The 16,179-nt window shown below is 40.1% G+C and overlaps 1 protein-coding gene across 2 annotated transcripts in view; it reads right to left on the bottom strand.

The window, feature by feature from the left end:
• Nucleotides 1–16,179, bottom strand: part of WASHC5 (WASH complex subunit 5) — a 56,132-nt gene that overhangs the window by 16,610 nt on the left and 23,343 nt on the right. For both annotated transcript variants that reach the window (XM_069599882.1, XM_069599883.1), the window contains exons 12-19: nucleotides 15,296–15,408; nucleotides 13,809–13,975; nucleotides 13,656–13,731; nucleotides 12,294–12,404; nucleotides 7,128–7,268; nucleotides 6,062–6,142; nucleotides 1,778–1,879; nucleotides 721–900 (exon numbers count right to left, since the gene is read on the bottom strand). In XM_069599882.1, coding sequence (XP_069455983.1) covers nucleotides 721–900; nucleotides 1,778–1,879; nucleotides 6,062–6,142; nucleotides 7,128–7,268; nucleotides 12,294–12,404; nucleotides 13,656–13,731; nucleotides 13,809–13,975; nucleotides 15,296–15,408 — 971 coding nt within the window. The remainder of the gene's footprint in view (nucleotides 1–720; nucleotides 901–1,777; nucleotides 1,880–6,061; nucleotides 6,143–7,127; nucleotides 7,269–12,293; nucleotides 12,405–13,655; nucleotides 13,732–13,808; nucleotides 13,976–15,295; nucleotides 15,409–16,179) is intronic.

The raw sequence follows: 16,179 nt of genomic DNA, 5'->3' as shown, positions 1-16,179 counted from the left end.
TAATTACTAAGATCGGTCTTCTCAGCTGTGACACTTAAGAATGTGGTGCTCAAATAATTCAACAGAAAATAGGCAAAGGATTTGACATTTCTCCAAAGAAGATATAACCTGGTCGATAAGCGCGTGAAAAGATGCTCAACATCATTGGTCATGATGGAAATGCAAATCAAAACCACAATGAAATACCACTCAGACTCACTAGGATGGTTGTAATCAAAAAGAAAAAAAGAGAAAATTAACAAGTGTTGGCGAGGATGTGGAAACCTAGAACCCTCAGACACTGCTGGTGGGAACAAACAAATGGTGCAGGCACTGTGGGAAACAGTTTGGTGGTTTGCAAGTTAAATGCAGAACTACTAAATGAGCCAGCATTTAGGTATACACTCTTGGGTATATACTCTGACCCAACCTAGATGAGCTCCTAAGTCTTTGGAACTCCTGAGTACCTGGTTTACAATGACTATACCAGATGGTTTCATTCTGTAGCCACGTAATTAAGTCTGCTTTCTCCTAAGGACAGTAAACTTGGAGAGGTCAGGGGTCACAGAAACCTTTCTGCAACCCTCACAGCTCCCGAAGTTACTCTGAAGGCATTTGTGACTCTGCAGTAGTTACGGAATTTTAGTAATTATTTAAACAAACTTTGTTGTTGGCATTTCTGAGGTTTGGGGCATGTCAGAAGTGATATATAGTCAAGAATATTAAAATCTGTTTAGATACCTTTGTTCTTAAGAAGTTATTACACTCTTGTTCCACATTGTAATTTATGATACGAGATACTTCTTCCTGCCAGATCTTCAGACCATAAATGTTGACATAGTCTTGAATATATTCAAAAGAACGATGGAATCCATCCATGGTAGCTCCCAGCTCTTTCAGCTTGGGCATCAGTTCACTCGGCTGTGTGAAAGAAGAAGCAGAAAGCTGTTAAGACTGGCACAGTCTGTCAACCGCCGACGCCGACATGAGACTGTCAAGGAAATCCCAGTGAGAGGCCACTGTGACAGCTGAAGACAGCTCTGGAAATACTTATTCCTGCCTCATTGAGAGTGGGTGGTGATTTATGCCAGGCATCCAATAAAGAATTTATTTCATTCATTTGGGAAGAAAGCCTCATATAAAAGAATATAAAAAATGAGTATCAGTGATTTCTCTCATCATTTGACGACTCTAATCTTAATTTTAAATTGAATTTACTGATGTGATTTCAGATGTAAATTTCAGGCCTGCTCTCTCTTGAGAAAAATGATTATATTCTCTAGAATATGATCAAGCAAAAGAAAAAAATTACAGCCTTTGTAGTTCCAGTCTGCTTTAGGCTTAACAAATTCTTTTCACTACGAGAAGGAACCTGGAATCATAAACATCAGTTTAATTCTTAAACTTGAAGTGAAGGAAAGGGCTGATTTTAAAAAGGGTTTTCTTATAATATGAATGCTTATAAGATAGGATCAAGGGTGGGATGAGGTGGGAGGTAGGAGGGAGGTTCAACAGGGAGGGGACATATGTCTGTCTATGGCTGATTTACGTTGATGTTTAGAAACCAACACAATTCTGTAAAGCAATTATCCTTCAATTAAATAAATTAATAATAAACCCCACCAAAATAAAAAAAAAAGATAGGATCAAAAAGCACATCAGGTGATTGTACTGAACATGATACAGTAGATATATGTTAGATAGGAAGAAAGGTCTTGTTCCTGTTCAAAATGACATTCTAGAACATTCTGCAAGCTGAGTCAAGGGCAAGGACAGACTCATTCTGCTGATCGGGTACCTTGGCTCGGGGGTTGAAGATCAAACCCCTATGAAGGGCAAAAGCAACACGCTTAACCAGTTCCTTCCTGATTCCATCTTCCAGCAGTTGTTTTGGATCCACCTAAATGCAAATTGAAAAGCATTAAATGTCAGTGAGGAAAAGCTCAGTCTAGGAGAAACACAGAGGAAAGACAGTCTCCAGAATCTGTAGGGGAGCACTTCCCTACCTCAATCCTAAGTGATTAGGATTTTCCCCCCCTTTCCTGCCCCTCTTTGATCTTGTGCAGCTCGGACAGAATTATTGAAACCTGTTACCTTGGTAGGACTTAGTTTATCTCAGCAACATTCATGACAATTTTACATGTCATTTCAAAGATGATGGGTATGGAAAGTTTTAAATCACCTCACATTTTGATCATTTCCTTAAAAGTGCCTTTTCTTATCACCAGGAGGAGACAGTGGACTGAATGGCTTGCACTGGAATTTAGTGCCCATCTCTCATCTGGAAGTTATCTAAGGGCATCTATAACCATATGAGCAAAGTCACTTGGGGCTGGACCTCTGCAGATTCAACAATTCTTTTTTCTTTCAGCATTTTCAGGATGCTATTTGTAATTAGAGAGATTAAATAGGAAAGAAATCTGCTATTTAACTCTATAGCTTATTTTGCTGATTCTTTTTTTCTATAATGAGAAAGCTTTTGTTATTCCCTAAAAGTCTTTCAAATCTATAAAACATGAAATAGTTTTAATACAGTCCTGTGAATTCTCTAAGACATGTTTCTTTTAATTTGTCAAGACTTATTATTTTAAAAAGTCATAAAGAAAATTGATAGGTTCCATCTGGATTTGATGATATTTAAACTTTAAGGAGGATAACTGGAATGAAAAAGTTCCTGAAAATACAGAAGCCAGAGGAACTTGTTGAACTACAGTGTGATCAGGCAGTCATCAAAAGCCAGACCAAGGAGAAACAACAGGTCAAGACCTAGAATTCTTCAACAGACAAACTGTAAGGAAAGAAAGGAATGAAGGAGGAATCTGAGGAGTAAATCAGTTGTAAAAGACATACATTTTTAAAAAATGGGCAAATCTGAACTAAAGTGTCTAGAGATTTACTTCTGGGTAATAAAACTACAAACAGAGAGACTGGGATTAGGTCAGGGCCCACAAGGAGGATCCTGGGGTGGGAGCTGGCTCAACTGTGTCTCTGGGCTTGAGAGGTGGTGAGAGTGAGTGGTCTTTATCTCACACTAACCTATCAAGCTACACAAGTGTTTCTATAGCATTTGGCATCTATGCTGTATTTCATAAGAAACGGGTAAATTATAAACAAATACAGTGAATGAAAACAAATTCAAGCAGGTACAATGAAATTTCCAATGAAAACAGCCCTTATAAAAACAGATTTCATGAAAAAAGAGTTCAATGTTTTCATGAATCTCATGGTCTTAAAGGGCCCTTCCCATTCTCCCCAGACTTCCACCAACCAACCTGCGGAGTGCTCACAGGGAAAGACCCTGTCACACAGCTCCTTCCTTGCATTCTGTCTACCTCCTGTGGTTAACAGCAGTTAACAGTTTTCACATGGGTCCCCCAGGCCCTCCTCTATTAATTTAGATATGTATTTGTTCTTAAATACATTCATTAAAAAATCTAAACGGTCATGTGGTAGTTCTATGTCTAGCGTTCTACGGAATCTCCACCGTGTTCTCCATGGTGGCTGTGCGGTCTACGCATCTGCAGGGGAGCAATGGAGAGGCAGACGTGGAGGGCAGACCTGGGGACAGTGCAGGAAGGAGGGGTGGGATGAATGGAGAGAACATTCTGGAAACATACACCTTACCATACGTAAAACAGCAAGAGGGAATTAGCTGTGTGACACCGGGAGCTCAACCCATGGCTCTGTGACAACCTAAGGGGGTGGGAGATGGGAAGGGGGTTCAGAAGGGAGGGGACAGATGTATACCTGTGACTGATTCGTGTTGATGTATGGCAGAAACCAACACAATACTGTAAAGCAATTATCCTCCAAGGAAAAAAACTTCTAAATGAGATAAAAATATTGGGTTGGCCAATCCTGGACCAATCTAGTCCTAGGATTTATCTGTAACAGGTTATGAAAAGTCTGAATGAAATTTTTGGTCAATCCAGTATGAACATATATATACTACATGTTGTTCTACCATTGCGTTTCCACTCTACATTCTGGAAATTTCTTGGTGGTAAGTTATTTTTGAATGGCAGGAAAGTAATCCACAGTGTGACCACACCATGATATAGTCAGCCATTCTTTCCCTCATAAAATGCTTAGGCTATTTCTACTATTTTGGCTACCCTACATCTAACAATGGACATTATATGTGTATCTGTGTATATCTCACTTGTTTTAACTCATATTTACTGAAATGAATGAAAACTCTTTGAAAGGGTTTGAAATAGATCTATAGCATTCAAAGATTACAGATTACTGAAGGCCATGGGATCCCACATAAAGCCCTGAGTTGTTGAACTGGCAGAGACAATGTAAGCTTAAAGGATGTCAAGATGACATTCCCTTGCACTTATTGGTACTTCCCTGGTGACTCAGATGATAAAGAATCTGCCTGTAATGCAGGAGACCTGGGTTCGACCCTTGAGGAACACAACCCAGTCCAGTATTCTTCCTTGGGAAATCCCACGGACAGAGGAACCTGGCGGACTACAGTCCATAGGGCTGCAAAGAGTCCAACATGACTGAGCAACTAACACTAACATACTTGCGTTTATTAAGTGAAAGATTCTGGTAAGAGATTTACATTTTTCTTAAGTAGTCCTTCCCTTGATAATTATTGCTAATTACTAGGTTTTATTACATCCAACTAGTCACTTTGTATTTAAGACTAACCTGGTCCTAGGATGTATCATCATATAAAGATGAGTGAGAAAAAAAAAAAAAGATGAGTGAGAAGTGATAACCTGTGTACTCTCTGAATATCAACTGACTTAAACTGGCATCAGGCCTAAATCAAGTTTAATAGAGTCTAATATACTACAGGGCTAGAATGGTATTTCTTTACTACATTTCTAGAAACAACATAGTAAAGTTCTGTTTCTATTTAGGTTCGTTTCCTATATTTTCTTGGATTTCATTAACACAAATGTTATATCCAGCAATTCAATGAAGATTCTTTAGAAAATTGGAAATGTTAAGATTCTATTGATGTCAGATAAATGGAAAAATAAATAAGAGCACCACGAACTGAGTGGGTGCATCACTAGTCATCTTAGGATTACAAATTATAATAAAACAGCAATGATATACCACTTTAGACCCGTCTGGAGAACAAAAATTAGGAAGCGGATCATGGCTAGTGTTGGCCAAAATGGGGATAGATACACAGGAAACAAGTCATGTGAGGAGGCAATCTGGCTGTACTGAGACAAATTAAGTACAAATGTGCCCTAAGACTCTGACCCACTCCTGGATTTCAGCACAATTCTTGCACAGGCCTATGTGGGGACATGTTCAGAGATGCTCATCTAGACACTGCTGATGCTAACAGGAAGCACAGGTATGAAAATGAGCAGCATCTGTGCCCTGGGAACAGCTAAATAAAATGTGGAATTCTCTGCAGCAGGAAGAAGTAACCAACCATCTCACTACAACATAAATAAATCCTGAAAGCAATAACTAGTGAGAAATGTTGGAAAAAGAATGAGGCTTTGTAGCAGAATATGATTTAGAGAAATCAAAAATGTGCACACATAAAATACTACTACTTGCTAAAAATAAGAAGACTTGCATATTTACGGACAGAAATCAAACAGAGTGGGTGCTGTGGGGTCTGGGGGTGGGTATCAGGAGAAGAGAAAGAAAAAAAGAAGAGAGGAGCCTGCATATACTGGTGATGGCAATGGCCTGTGGTCAGAGGTTTACCATGATCTCAGCTCTCTGCACCTGGGGTGCGGCATAAAAACATTAAAGAGAAAGAAAGGTTGCAGGCAAGGAGGAAAGAGACAGTAAGTGATCAAGTAAGCAAGCTTCTTTGCTTAAGGGAATTGAATTATTCTTTTATTATTACAAAAATTCAATAAAATTTTTTTTCTTAGTGTTTAGGAATTCCTGGGTGTTATGAAAAATAAGGATAATAATGCTTTCTCCTTCTCTGTTCGTAAGTGACTAAAATGAAAATCAAACACTGTATGTGAGATAGTGAGAGGCATAAGATGATGACAGTACCCCCACAGGATAAACTCCGCCAAAATCCAAATGATGGAGAGGCTTATTATGAGGCCACAGAGACCAGCATTAAGACCATTACCTTGATGATGCCGACTAAAGTTGTCTTCATCATTAAGATGCCTTCAGTAAAAATGGAAATAGCATGAGTAAGCTTGGCAACCTTCAACAAAGAAAAAGAGGTTAATGAAGCACTTCTCATAAAAGACCCATCACTTCTATGGGAAGCTAAAATAACTGGTAATAGTTCTGAAAGGGCAAAGCCAAGAGGACAAGCATGTAGCTTGACGGTACCTGCGTGTACATGTCCTGGTCAGAAATAAGGCTCTGTGGTGTTGACCACTGTCAGACCTACCGGGTGACTGAGTCAGAAGATGTTCAATCATTCTTTACCCTTTGATCAATCACTTCCCCTTCTTTGGGCCTCAGTATTTCACACATGAGATGAAAGCAGGACTCAGTGATATAGATGATACCTTCCAAAATCAAAAGGCTCATGGAGACACTGAAAAGGTAATCTCCCTTTTATTGCAGTCCACATTCTTTTCAAACAATGCTGGGAGGCACTGAAAAGACTGACTGAGGCTATATTCTTGAGTTAGAATCAACGTGGAAATTCTGAGCTTGATGATCTTAATGCCTAATGAAACTTCTGGAGTTGTATCAAAGGATGTGAAATTGATGCTGGTTATCACATTTTCAAATTTTACTTGATTTTATTTTTCAGGTCTCTAAGTTTAGGGAGAAAGAAAAGCAGAGGCATTTGGGAAGAACTACTTCTGAGACTGCTTAATTGGGGAATGGCCTTAAATATCTGCCTGTTTGAAGTGGTTTATGGAATATGGATTACTTTGTTCATGGAATATGGATTATTTTGAACCACTGAGTCATGAACCTAGACCGTTCAAAAGAAAAGTGACCAACTGAGTTCCACTCCCTCTGAGAACATTCAGGCAGGTGGGGCCCTGAATGATACCAGGACACTGTAAAGAATGAAGGTAAGCCTGCACTAAAATAACAAAACCTGGTTACCATTGAGCGAGCAGAAAAATAAATCAGAACTGATCCGGGGGTCTTGGGGATACGCAGAGTTGTGCTATTTCATGGGGGTTAAACATCAAAAGGCAGATGTTAAAGGGACACACCACCTCATATCGCGGGCCGAGCTGAGCGTAGTCCCTCAGCTTGTCTTTGTCCAGCCGGGTGGGCACTTCAATGATATCGTGAGTCTGAAGCTTTATGATCTTTAGAAGGGAAGTAAACATGCTTTCTGGAATAATCTGCAACACCTTTAGTGAAAGGGAAAAGAGGAAAAACAAGTGAACCTCCTATTTTCTCTTCCTTAGTTTGACAGATGGCAGGACAACAGTAAAAAGGGTGTCCATTTATTAATCTGCAGGAAAGGGTGCTGGGGGGCTCTCACAAGCATTCTTTTAGTAACTGCTCCCAGGCACAGGGCTACGTTCCTTCAAACACAAACTGCTCACAGATTATGAGTGGGAAAAAGTTAAAAATCATACTTCAGGTGTTTGGAACAGCTCTGATATTGGCCTGGACTTAGGAAAACTTCATAATCAGATACAGACCTTGGAACACTCTCGTTTGGATTTTACTGCTGCTGGAGCCACTGATGACTTTTTCCACACCTTCTCTAACTTTATTTCTGGAAAAAAACAATCTGTCTAATGTCTTCAGTTATGGTGCTGTTGGTGCTCTAATCTTACTTCTTTTAATCATTCTTCCTTGTATTGTCAGGATTCTTCGGTAGAGCATTCAGAAGCTCTCGACTGAGTTGCACCTGATTATTTTAAAAAAACAAAAAAGGGGGAAATGCCGGGAGCCAGCGTGAGGAACTCCGCCCATGGCAAAGGTCATGAGGAAGGAGGCTTGGCATACGCAAAGGCGTGATCAAGCCTCAGGAAACCCCCTGTTCCCGAGTATCTACCCCAAAACCAGAGTCTGTTTTATGCTCTCACCTACACCCCTGGCTTTACAGGGGGCTCTCCCCCATAACCATTTCTCTCGGAGAAGGAGTAAGCGTGCAGCTCCAAGGCAATAAAAATTCCTGGGCCAGACAAGAGTGTTTCAGCTTACGGACTCCCCTGAAGGTTATCTAGCCCGCCTGTATAGGTTCGTCTGGCCACATGTGATTGTTTACAGCCTCCCAACCTGAGAGGCACGAGATGTTTTAGACTTCAGTTGAGTTGAGTTCAGCCGCTCAGTCATGTCCGACTCTTTGCGACCCCATGAATCGCAGCACGCCAGGCCTCCCTGTCCATCACCACCTCCCAGAGTTCACTCAGACTCACGTCCATCGAGTCCGTGATGCCATTCAGCCATCTCATCCTCGGTCGTCCCCTTCTCCTCATGCCCCCAATCCCTCCCAGCATCAGGGTCTTTTCTGATGAGTCAACTCTTCGCATGAGGTGGCCAAAGTATTAGAGTTTTGGCTTCAGCATCATTCCTACCAAAGAAATCCCAGGGTTGATCTCCTTCAGAATGGACTGGTTGGATCTCTTTGCAGTCCAAGGGACTCTCAAGAGTCTTCTCCAACACCATAGTTCAAAAGCATCAATTCTTCGGCACTCAGCCTTCTTCATAGTCCAACTCTCACATCCATACATGATCACAGGAAAAACCATAGCCTTGATTAGACAGACCTTAGTCGGCAAAGTAATGTCTCTGCTTTTGAATATGCTATCTAGGTTGGTCATAACTTTTCTTCCAAGGAGTTAGCATCTTTTAATTTCATGGCTGCAATCACCATCTGCAGTTTTTTTGGAGCCCAAAAAAATGAAGTCTGACACTGTTTCCACTGTTTCCCCATCTATTTCCCATGAAGTGATGGGACCAGATGCCATGATCTTCGTTTTCTGAATGTTGAGCTTTAAGCCAACTTTTTCGCTCTCCTCTTTCACTTTCATCAAGAGGTTTTTTAGCTCCTCTTCACTTTCTGCCATAAGGGTGGTGTCATCTGCATATCTGAGGTGACTGATATTTCTCCCGGCAATCTTGATTCCAGCTTGTGCCTCTTCCACTCCAGCGTTTCTCATGATGTACTCTGCATAGAAGTTAAATAAGCAGGGTGACAACATACAGCCTTGACGCACTCCTTTTCCTATTTGGAACCAGTCTGTTGTTCTATGTCCAGTTCTAACTGTTGCTTCCTGACCTGCATACAGATTTCTGAAGAGGCAGGTCAGGTGGTCTGGTATTCCCATCTCTCTCAGAATTTTCCACAGTTTATTGTGATCTACACAGTCAAAGCCTTTGGCATAGTCAATAAAGCAGAAATAGGTGTTTTTCTGGAACTCTCTTGCTTTTTCCATTATCCAGCAGATGTTGACAATTTGATCTCTGGTTCCTCTGCCTTTTCTAAAACCAGCTTGAACATCAGGGAGTTCACGGTTCACATATTGCTGAAGCCTGGCTTGGAGAATTTTGAGCATTACTTTACTAGCATGTAAGATGAGTGCAATTGTGAGGTAGTTTGAGCATTATTTGGCATTGCCTTTCTTTGGGATTGGAATGAAAACTGACCTTTTCCAGTCCTGTGGCCACTGCTGAGTTTTCCAAATTTGCTGGCATATTGAGTGCAACACTTTCACAGCATCATCTTTCAGGATTTGAAACAGCTCTACTGGAATTCCATCACCTCCACTGGCTTTGTTCGTAGTGATGCTTTCCAAGGCCCACCTGACTTCACTTTTCAAGATGTCTGGCTCTAGATTAGTGATCACACCATCATGATTATCTGGGTTGTGAAGATCTTTTTTGTATAGTTCTTCCGTGTATTCTTGCCACCTCTTCGGGCAAATTCTTTTGGAGAGTTGGAAATTATTAGTATAGTGGGTTGGTTAGGAATTATATTGGTGAAGGGTTTTTTCATTTGTTGTGCCAATAGTTGCTGCTAATTCCCTGCCCTGGGTGTGACAAGATTATCCATACTCCTGCCACTATGCACATGATTGCTTATTACCTCTCAACCATAAATAGCACAGAGAGTTTTGGAGTATTTTGAGAGTCTTAATTAGCATAGGGCTTTTCTCATTGTTGAGTCAATGATTGCCGCCAGGCCTCCATATCCTTAGGCACCTGGGAATATATTAATCAACGTATTTGGAATATAGAAAAGGAAATATAGTAGTTTTTAAGGTTAGCAATACTAGACTTTTTGAGTTAATGAATTTTCTCTTCTGTAATAGATCACTGTACTTTGTTATAAATCACTGTGTCCTTGCTATGTAAAAATGTAAATTTATCACTATCTTAAGACTAAATAGATCTTAAGGGGAACATTGGTGAAAGGATTTTCATTTGTTAGGTTGATGTTTGCTGCTAAATCTCCATGTTCCCTGCCCTTATAATGACTATAACTAGCATATAGGAGAAATAAGTATTAGCCTTAAAGCATATAGGAGAAATAAGTATTAACCTTTAAGATTAATCATGTTAACCTTGGGTTAAATAAATTCCTCTCTTGATTGTAACTTACTACACCTTCATCCTATAGGAATGCAACTTTGTTTGGAGGGTGGTGCCTGGTTTAAGAAAAAAAACCCTTGGAAGACATAAGTTTTTTTGGTTATCAGAAAGAAAGGATCATAAAATGTCAGCAGGTCTCATGGCCAGAAGATGATTTAAAATCCCTAAGATCTTTTTATGTGAAGCACCTGATTTTGATAAGGTCAGGACTGCTGACCCCCGCGTGACTCTGTATTCATCCCTATGTGTAACAAAAGGTATATAAGCAAACCCAAAAATAAAGAAATGGGATCAGTTTTTGGAAAGACTGATTCCCCCATGTCGTTTCTTTCTTGCTCCCCGTTTTTCTGGCTGAATTCCCATCTGGAGCATGGATGCTATTCCATGTAAACCAAGTTATTCAGCCTCTTTTTCTCCACTAATTTTCCTACTACACTATCCGTTTCTAATCTCTCTATATCTCTGTAATTAAATATGTATTTTTCCAAGGACGCCGACTCCGTCCCCACCTTCGAATCACCCTGGATCCACCAGGGCTGGACCCCGGCAAGATAAAGCGAAGTCTCCTAGAAATGCTGTAAAAGATGTATCACTCCCACATTATAAATTTTTCAAAAGCTGAGATTCAGAGATGTTAAGTAACATTGCTGTAGAGCCCTCAGCTAGTACATGACACAGGACAATTTTGAATCCAGGCCTGTGTGGCTCTGCTACTGCTGCTGCTAAGTCGCTTCAGTCGTGTCCAACTCTGTGCGACCCCAGAGATGGCAGCCCGTAAGGTCCCCCGTCCCTGGGATTCTCCAGGTGAGAACACTGGAGTGGGTTGCCATTTCCGTCTCCAATGCATGAAAGTGAAAAGTGAAAGTGAAGTCGCTCAGTCGTGTCTGACTCTTAGCAACCCCATGGACTGCAGCCTACCAGGCTCCTCCGTCCATGGGATTTTCCAGGCAAGAGTACTGGAGTGGGGTGCCATTTTGTGGCTTTAAGTTACACCATAGGTTATTGAAACAAGGACCAAAATTCTCCTGAAAACTTTAAGTTCCAATTAGTCACAGTTACCAACTGTGACTTTGAAGAAGCTACCAAGATCTATGTTTCTCAATCTCTACACCTATAAAATGGGGGTTAATACTATCAGCATTTAAAAAATAAGTATAAAAGTTCTTTGAAAGTAAAAACGTATCTGCACACCCACAGTACCAGTAAGAATAAATTTATTTTCAGGTATGGAAAATTTCAGGAATCAAATTAAGAATTAAGGAAAAGTATATATAACTACTATGTATACAACAGATAAACAACAAGGACCTACTACAGAGCATGGTCTTGTAATAATCTATGTATATATGTACAACCAAATCACTTTGCTGCATACTTGAAGCTAATACATCATAAATTAAGTACACTTTAATAAAAAAAAAAAAAGGCGTAAGGGAAAGGAATAACAGGTGTACTTTATTCAGGGCCCCAAGCACATCATTTGTATTTAAAATAGCAGTTGCTACTGCTACTGATAAGTTGCTTCAGTCGTGTCTGACTCTGTGCGACCCCACAGATGGCAGCCCACCAGGCTCCCCTGTCCCTGGGATTCTCCAGGCAAGAACACTGGAGTGGGTTGCCATTTCCTTCTCCAATGCATGAAAGTAAAAAGTGAAGGTGAAGTCGCTCAGTCGTGTTCGACTCTTAGCGACCCCATGGACTGCAGCCTACCAGCTCCTCCGTCCATGGGATTTTCCAGGCAAGAGTACTGGAGCGGGGTGCCATTGCCTGTATTTAAAACAGCAGTTAGTTTGCCATTAAAATAAGTATCACCTTGATGCATTTCTTACCTTTCTCACATAGGACACCAATTCACCAGAATAATATTGAGACACGCTGAGAAGGTCAGGGCTATTTGCTTGATTAATACGGAGAAGGGGCAGGTCAAGGGCAGAGGCAAGCTGGAAGGAAAATAAGACACCACTGTTTCTCTGTTTCAAAAAGTCCTATAAATCTCTTTCTTGAAGCAGTAACACACAATGAAGCTCCTAGGCTTTGCTCAAAAGACAGCAACAAAGACTAAACTTCATCAGTTCACAGTTTCTGACAAGGATATAATGTAAAATGACAGGTATCTGCTACGGCAGCGGCTCTCAAGTTGTGGTCGCTGGACCAGTAGCATCAGCATCACCTGAGATCTTGTTAGAGATGCTGATTCTCAAGCCTCACATAGGTATACTTCATCAGAAGCTCCGGGGGTGGGGCCCAGCAATCTGGGCTGTGACACGTCTTCCAGGTGATTATCCTACATGCTCAAGTTTGAGCCACTGAACTACAGAAGGCAGCTACTTCTCTATGGAGACCGGACGTTCTGATTGACGGACTACACATTGAGTCTAATCTAAGATGACATGGCTTGTAAGAAGTGCCATGATTTGATGCACTGCTCAAAAATACAACAACAAAAAAACACCACATGCTGACAACTAAATTATGATATGCCATCATCTACAACCCATCTCAGTCACAGAAATGTTAAAATATGAAATTGCCTCTCAGACTTAATATATATGGTAATTTCATCAGAAGACATTGAGTAAATTATTTGTTCATTTATCACTAAACGAAATTACCTTGAGAGAAGGGTCAATCCATGCCTGTTTTGTTTACCATTATTACCTAATCTTTTTATTTTTTAATTTTATTTCTTGGCTGAACCATGTGGCATGTGAGATCTTAGTTCCCTGACCAGGGATTGAACCCATGTCCCCTGCATTGGAAGCTTGGAGTCTTAACCACTGAATCACCAAGGAAGTCCCCTTCCCTAATCTTTAGAGGAGATCTTAGAATATAGCAGAAGCTCAACAAGAATTTTTTTAAGTGAGGAAGTAAAAGGATTTTATTCATGTCTAGGGAATAAAGGATGTACATTTTTTAGTATCTCGGTAAAAATAATAAAAAATCAATTTCATTAAAAACAATTTTTGTAAGACATCCCAACATCTATTTTGAATTTAAACTTTATTTCTTACATCTTTTGCCAACTACACTCTCATGAAAAATCTGCTAAAAGCTTTCAGTCTATAAAAATACTTAAAATTGTCCAACTTTCTGAAAGAATGAGATCTTGGACTGAATGAATGAATGAGGTAAAAATGAAGGTGAACGCTTGCTCAGAAACTGCCCATGTGATCTTCCTGCTCCTTGCTTACCTTAAGGAACGTGGCTCTGAGCTTAGTGACCATGGATGGGCTCACCCTTATGCTCTCCTGCATGATAGCCGTGAAACTGCAAAAAGATACCAGTGGTAAGATGGTGCCCACAGTGGCTCCCACCAGGGACTGGCGTCAGGCTGCCCACATTACCTGTCAATCAACTGCCAAGCAAAAGAAAGGTCCCCGATGATCTGCATTGTGATCAGGACCTCCTCTTTGATGTTAATGGTTCGGATCATTTGGTGGAGAAACTTGCGCGTATCAGCAAGAAACTGACACACTTGCAGATTTGATTCGAGCTGGTGAAATTCTTGAACCTGAGGTGCATAAACACACTGGATTTTAAACTTCTGAACAGCCTGCATGGTGCTCATTGTTCTTTGAAAACACTTCAAATAAAGCACACTACTTAACTAACATTCTTGGCAAAATTTTAATTTCAAAATATAATTTCAGAAATGTACAAGCCAAGTCAGAAAACAATACATGTATTTCTAGAATTAAAAAATGTTCCGTTATTTCTTATTCTGTACATATATAACATAATAAGCAAATACTCCCAGTTTCCACTTCTGTATCAATAAACATATACTGGAAAATTCTAATTCTGCAGATTTGCTGGCTTGCTAAAAAACAATATAAGTCATGCCACAACCAAGGAGTGGGCACTTGTTCATTTTTAAGTTCTTTTGATGAATTTTAATAAATAATGATTCCACAGTGTTCTGACATTTTAAAGTGTATAATTCAATGGGCATGGGCTACATGCCAAAAGAAATAATGCAAAAGAGAAAAAGCACCCAGATTTATAACACTGTTTATAGTTGTACTATCGACTAGAAAATCCAAAAACAACCGAAATAGAAACAGCACAAGTGAGCAATTGTTCTGGAATGGTTATGGAAACTGGCATGCTAACAGTGGAGCATTATACTGTGCTGCCGTAATAGTGGCCAGCCTAAAACCCTTGCAAAAATAAGAAAGAGCTTATAAGAAAAGGATGAATGCATACATATTACTTGGACAGGGTTCCAGGTGAGGATGGATGATTTTTGTTTTTAGATAATAAGAGTATATGCTTATTGTTCTGATGCTTTTGTTTACTTTCCTGGTTAAACATACAAGTTTTAAGAGTGTGGAAGTAAGATTGTCTTTTGACGATTATTTTTCAGTAGATAAAAAACAAACTTTTCTTTTCCAGAAAAGAAAACACATTATTTTTAAGCATATGATCATTATACAACTATTTTTATTTTTCTGTATCTTCTTCTAGCTTTTCCCCCAAGGCACACATTTTTTACAAACCTAAAAATGGTGCATACAATGGAAATTTGCTTTTGCGTTCACCTCCTTATCATAGTTTTCCCAATGTCTCTATACTGTCTTCATGATTAGTTTTTCAAGACTACATACATGTTTCTGCAAGTTGAAATATCATAAATTTCTCTACCATTCTCTTTATTATTATCATTTAGTTATTTTCCCAATTTTAGGGCACTGTATGCAACAGTGAACATATTCACTTACACTGCTTTTACTTCTGATGAAACAGTCTCTTAAATATGTTTCCAGGACTGCTGTGTAGGTCAAACATATGGTTCATGATCCAAGAACTGTCATTTAAAGACCTTCCTTACCTCTTCCAAAGCCTGTATTAGCTGCACAGTTTTTCTGCCCGCGGCGGTAGAATCATCATAATTTAGTGATAATATTTGTTTTGAAATCTCTCTGAACCAAGCTTGAAGATTTTCTATTAATATAGAAACAAGAAAAGACTACTGAAATCCCAGAACAACCGTAGCAGTGGCTATGGCTTTAATCATCTTTCCCAAGTCCAGTTCTTACAAAGCTTTCACTATGTATCTATCAACTGTTCTCAGGAATTCTCCAAATTCTAACAACAAAAATGCCTGAGGCATGGACCTAGTAAAAGCGATGAAACTTTCTACACAGAGTTTATAACACCTGGCAGAAAGGGTACATGTAAACTGACGTGTGCAAAGATGGCAGTGGGGGAGGGGAGGAGTCGGGGAGGAACTGCAGGATTTTCACAGAGCTGGGAGGATGGGTGAAGGTCTGCAGGGGCAGAGCGAGGGATTAACTGTCCCTAGATAGAGAGACAGATACAGCAGAAACTTTGGGGCAAAAGGGCCAATGGCACATTTTGGAGGGCAAAGTGGGACCAACGTGTAGGAGAGTGACGTGTGAGTGGTGAGCTGTGGGGAGTCTGAATGGATTAGGGGGTGCCATTTGCACTCACAAACCAGTTGGCATTTCTTAAGGCAGAGATGGTGAGTACTGTTAACATGCTCTGAGACCGTCAGTGTATCAGGCAAGGGTTTAAGCTTCGTTTCATCTTACCTTCACAAAAATCTATCGAGTGGAATTAAAAGCCATTTCTCAGATAAGAATGCCGATACCTGGAGATATTAAGAGTCTCTGTGGCTTAGAGTCACTTAATGAAATAGCCAGGGTATGCAAACTGTTCAGAGTTAAAGCCTTTGCTCTTCTCACCTCACCA

Source organism: Ovis canadensis, chromosome 9, assembly GCF_042477335.2.
Source record: "Ovis canadensis isolate MfBH-ARS-UI-01 breed Bighorn chromosome 9, ARS-UI_OviCan_v2, whole genome shotgun sequence".
Lineage (NCBI taxonomy): Eukaryota > Metazoa > Chordata > Mammalia > Artiodactyla > Bovidae > Ovis > Ovis canadensis.
This window is presented reverse-complemented; position numbering and strand designations above follow the sequence as displayed.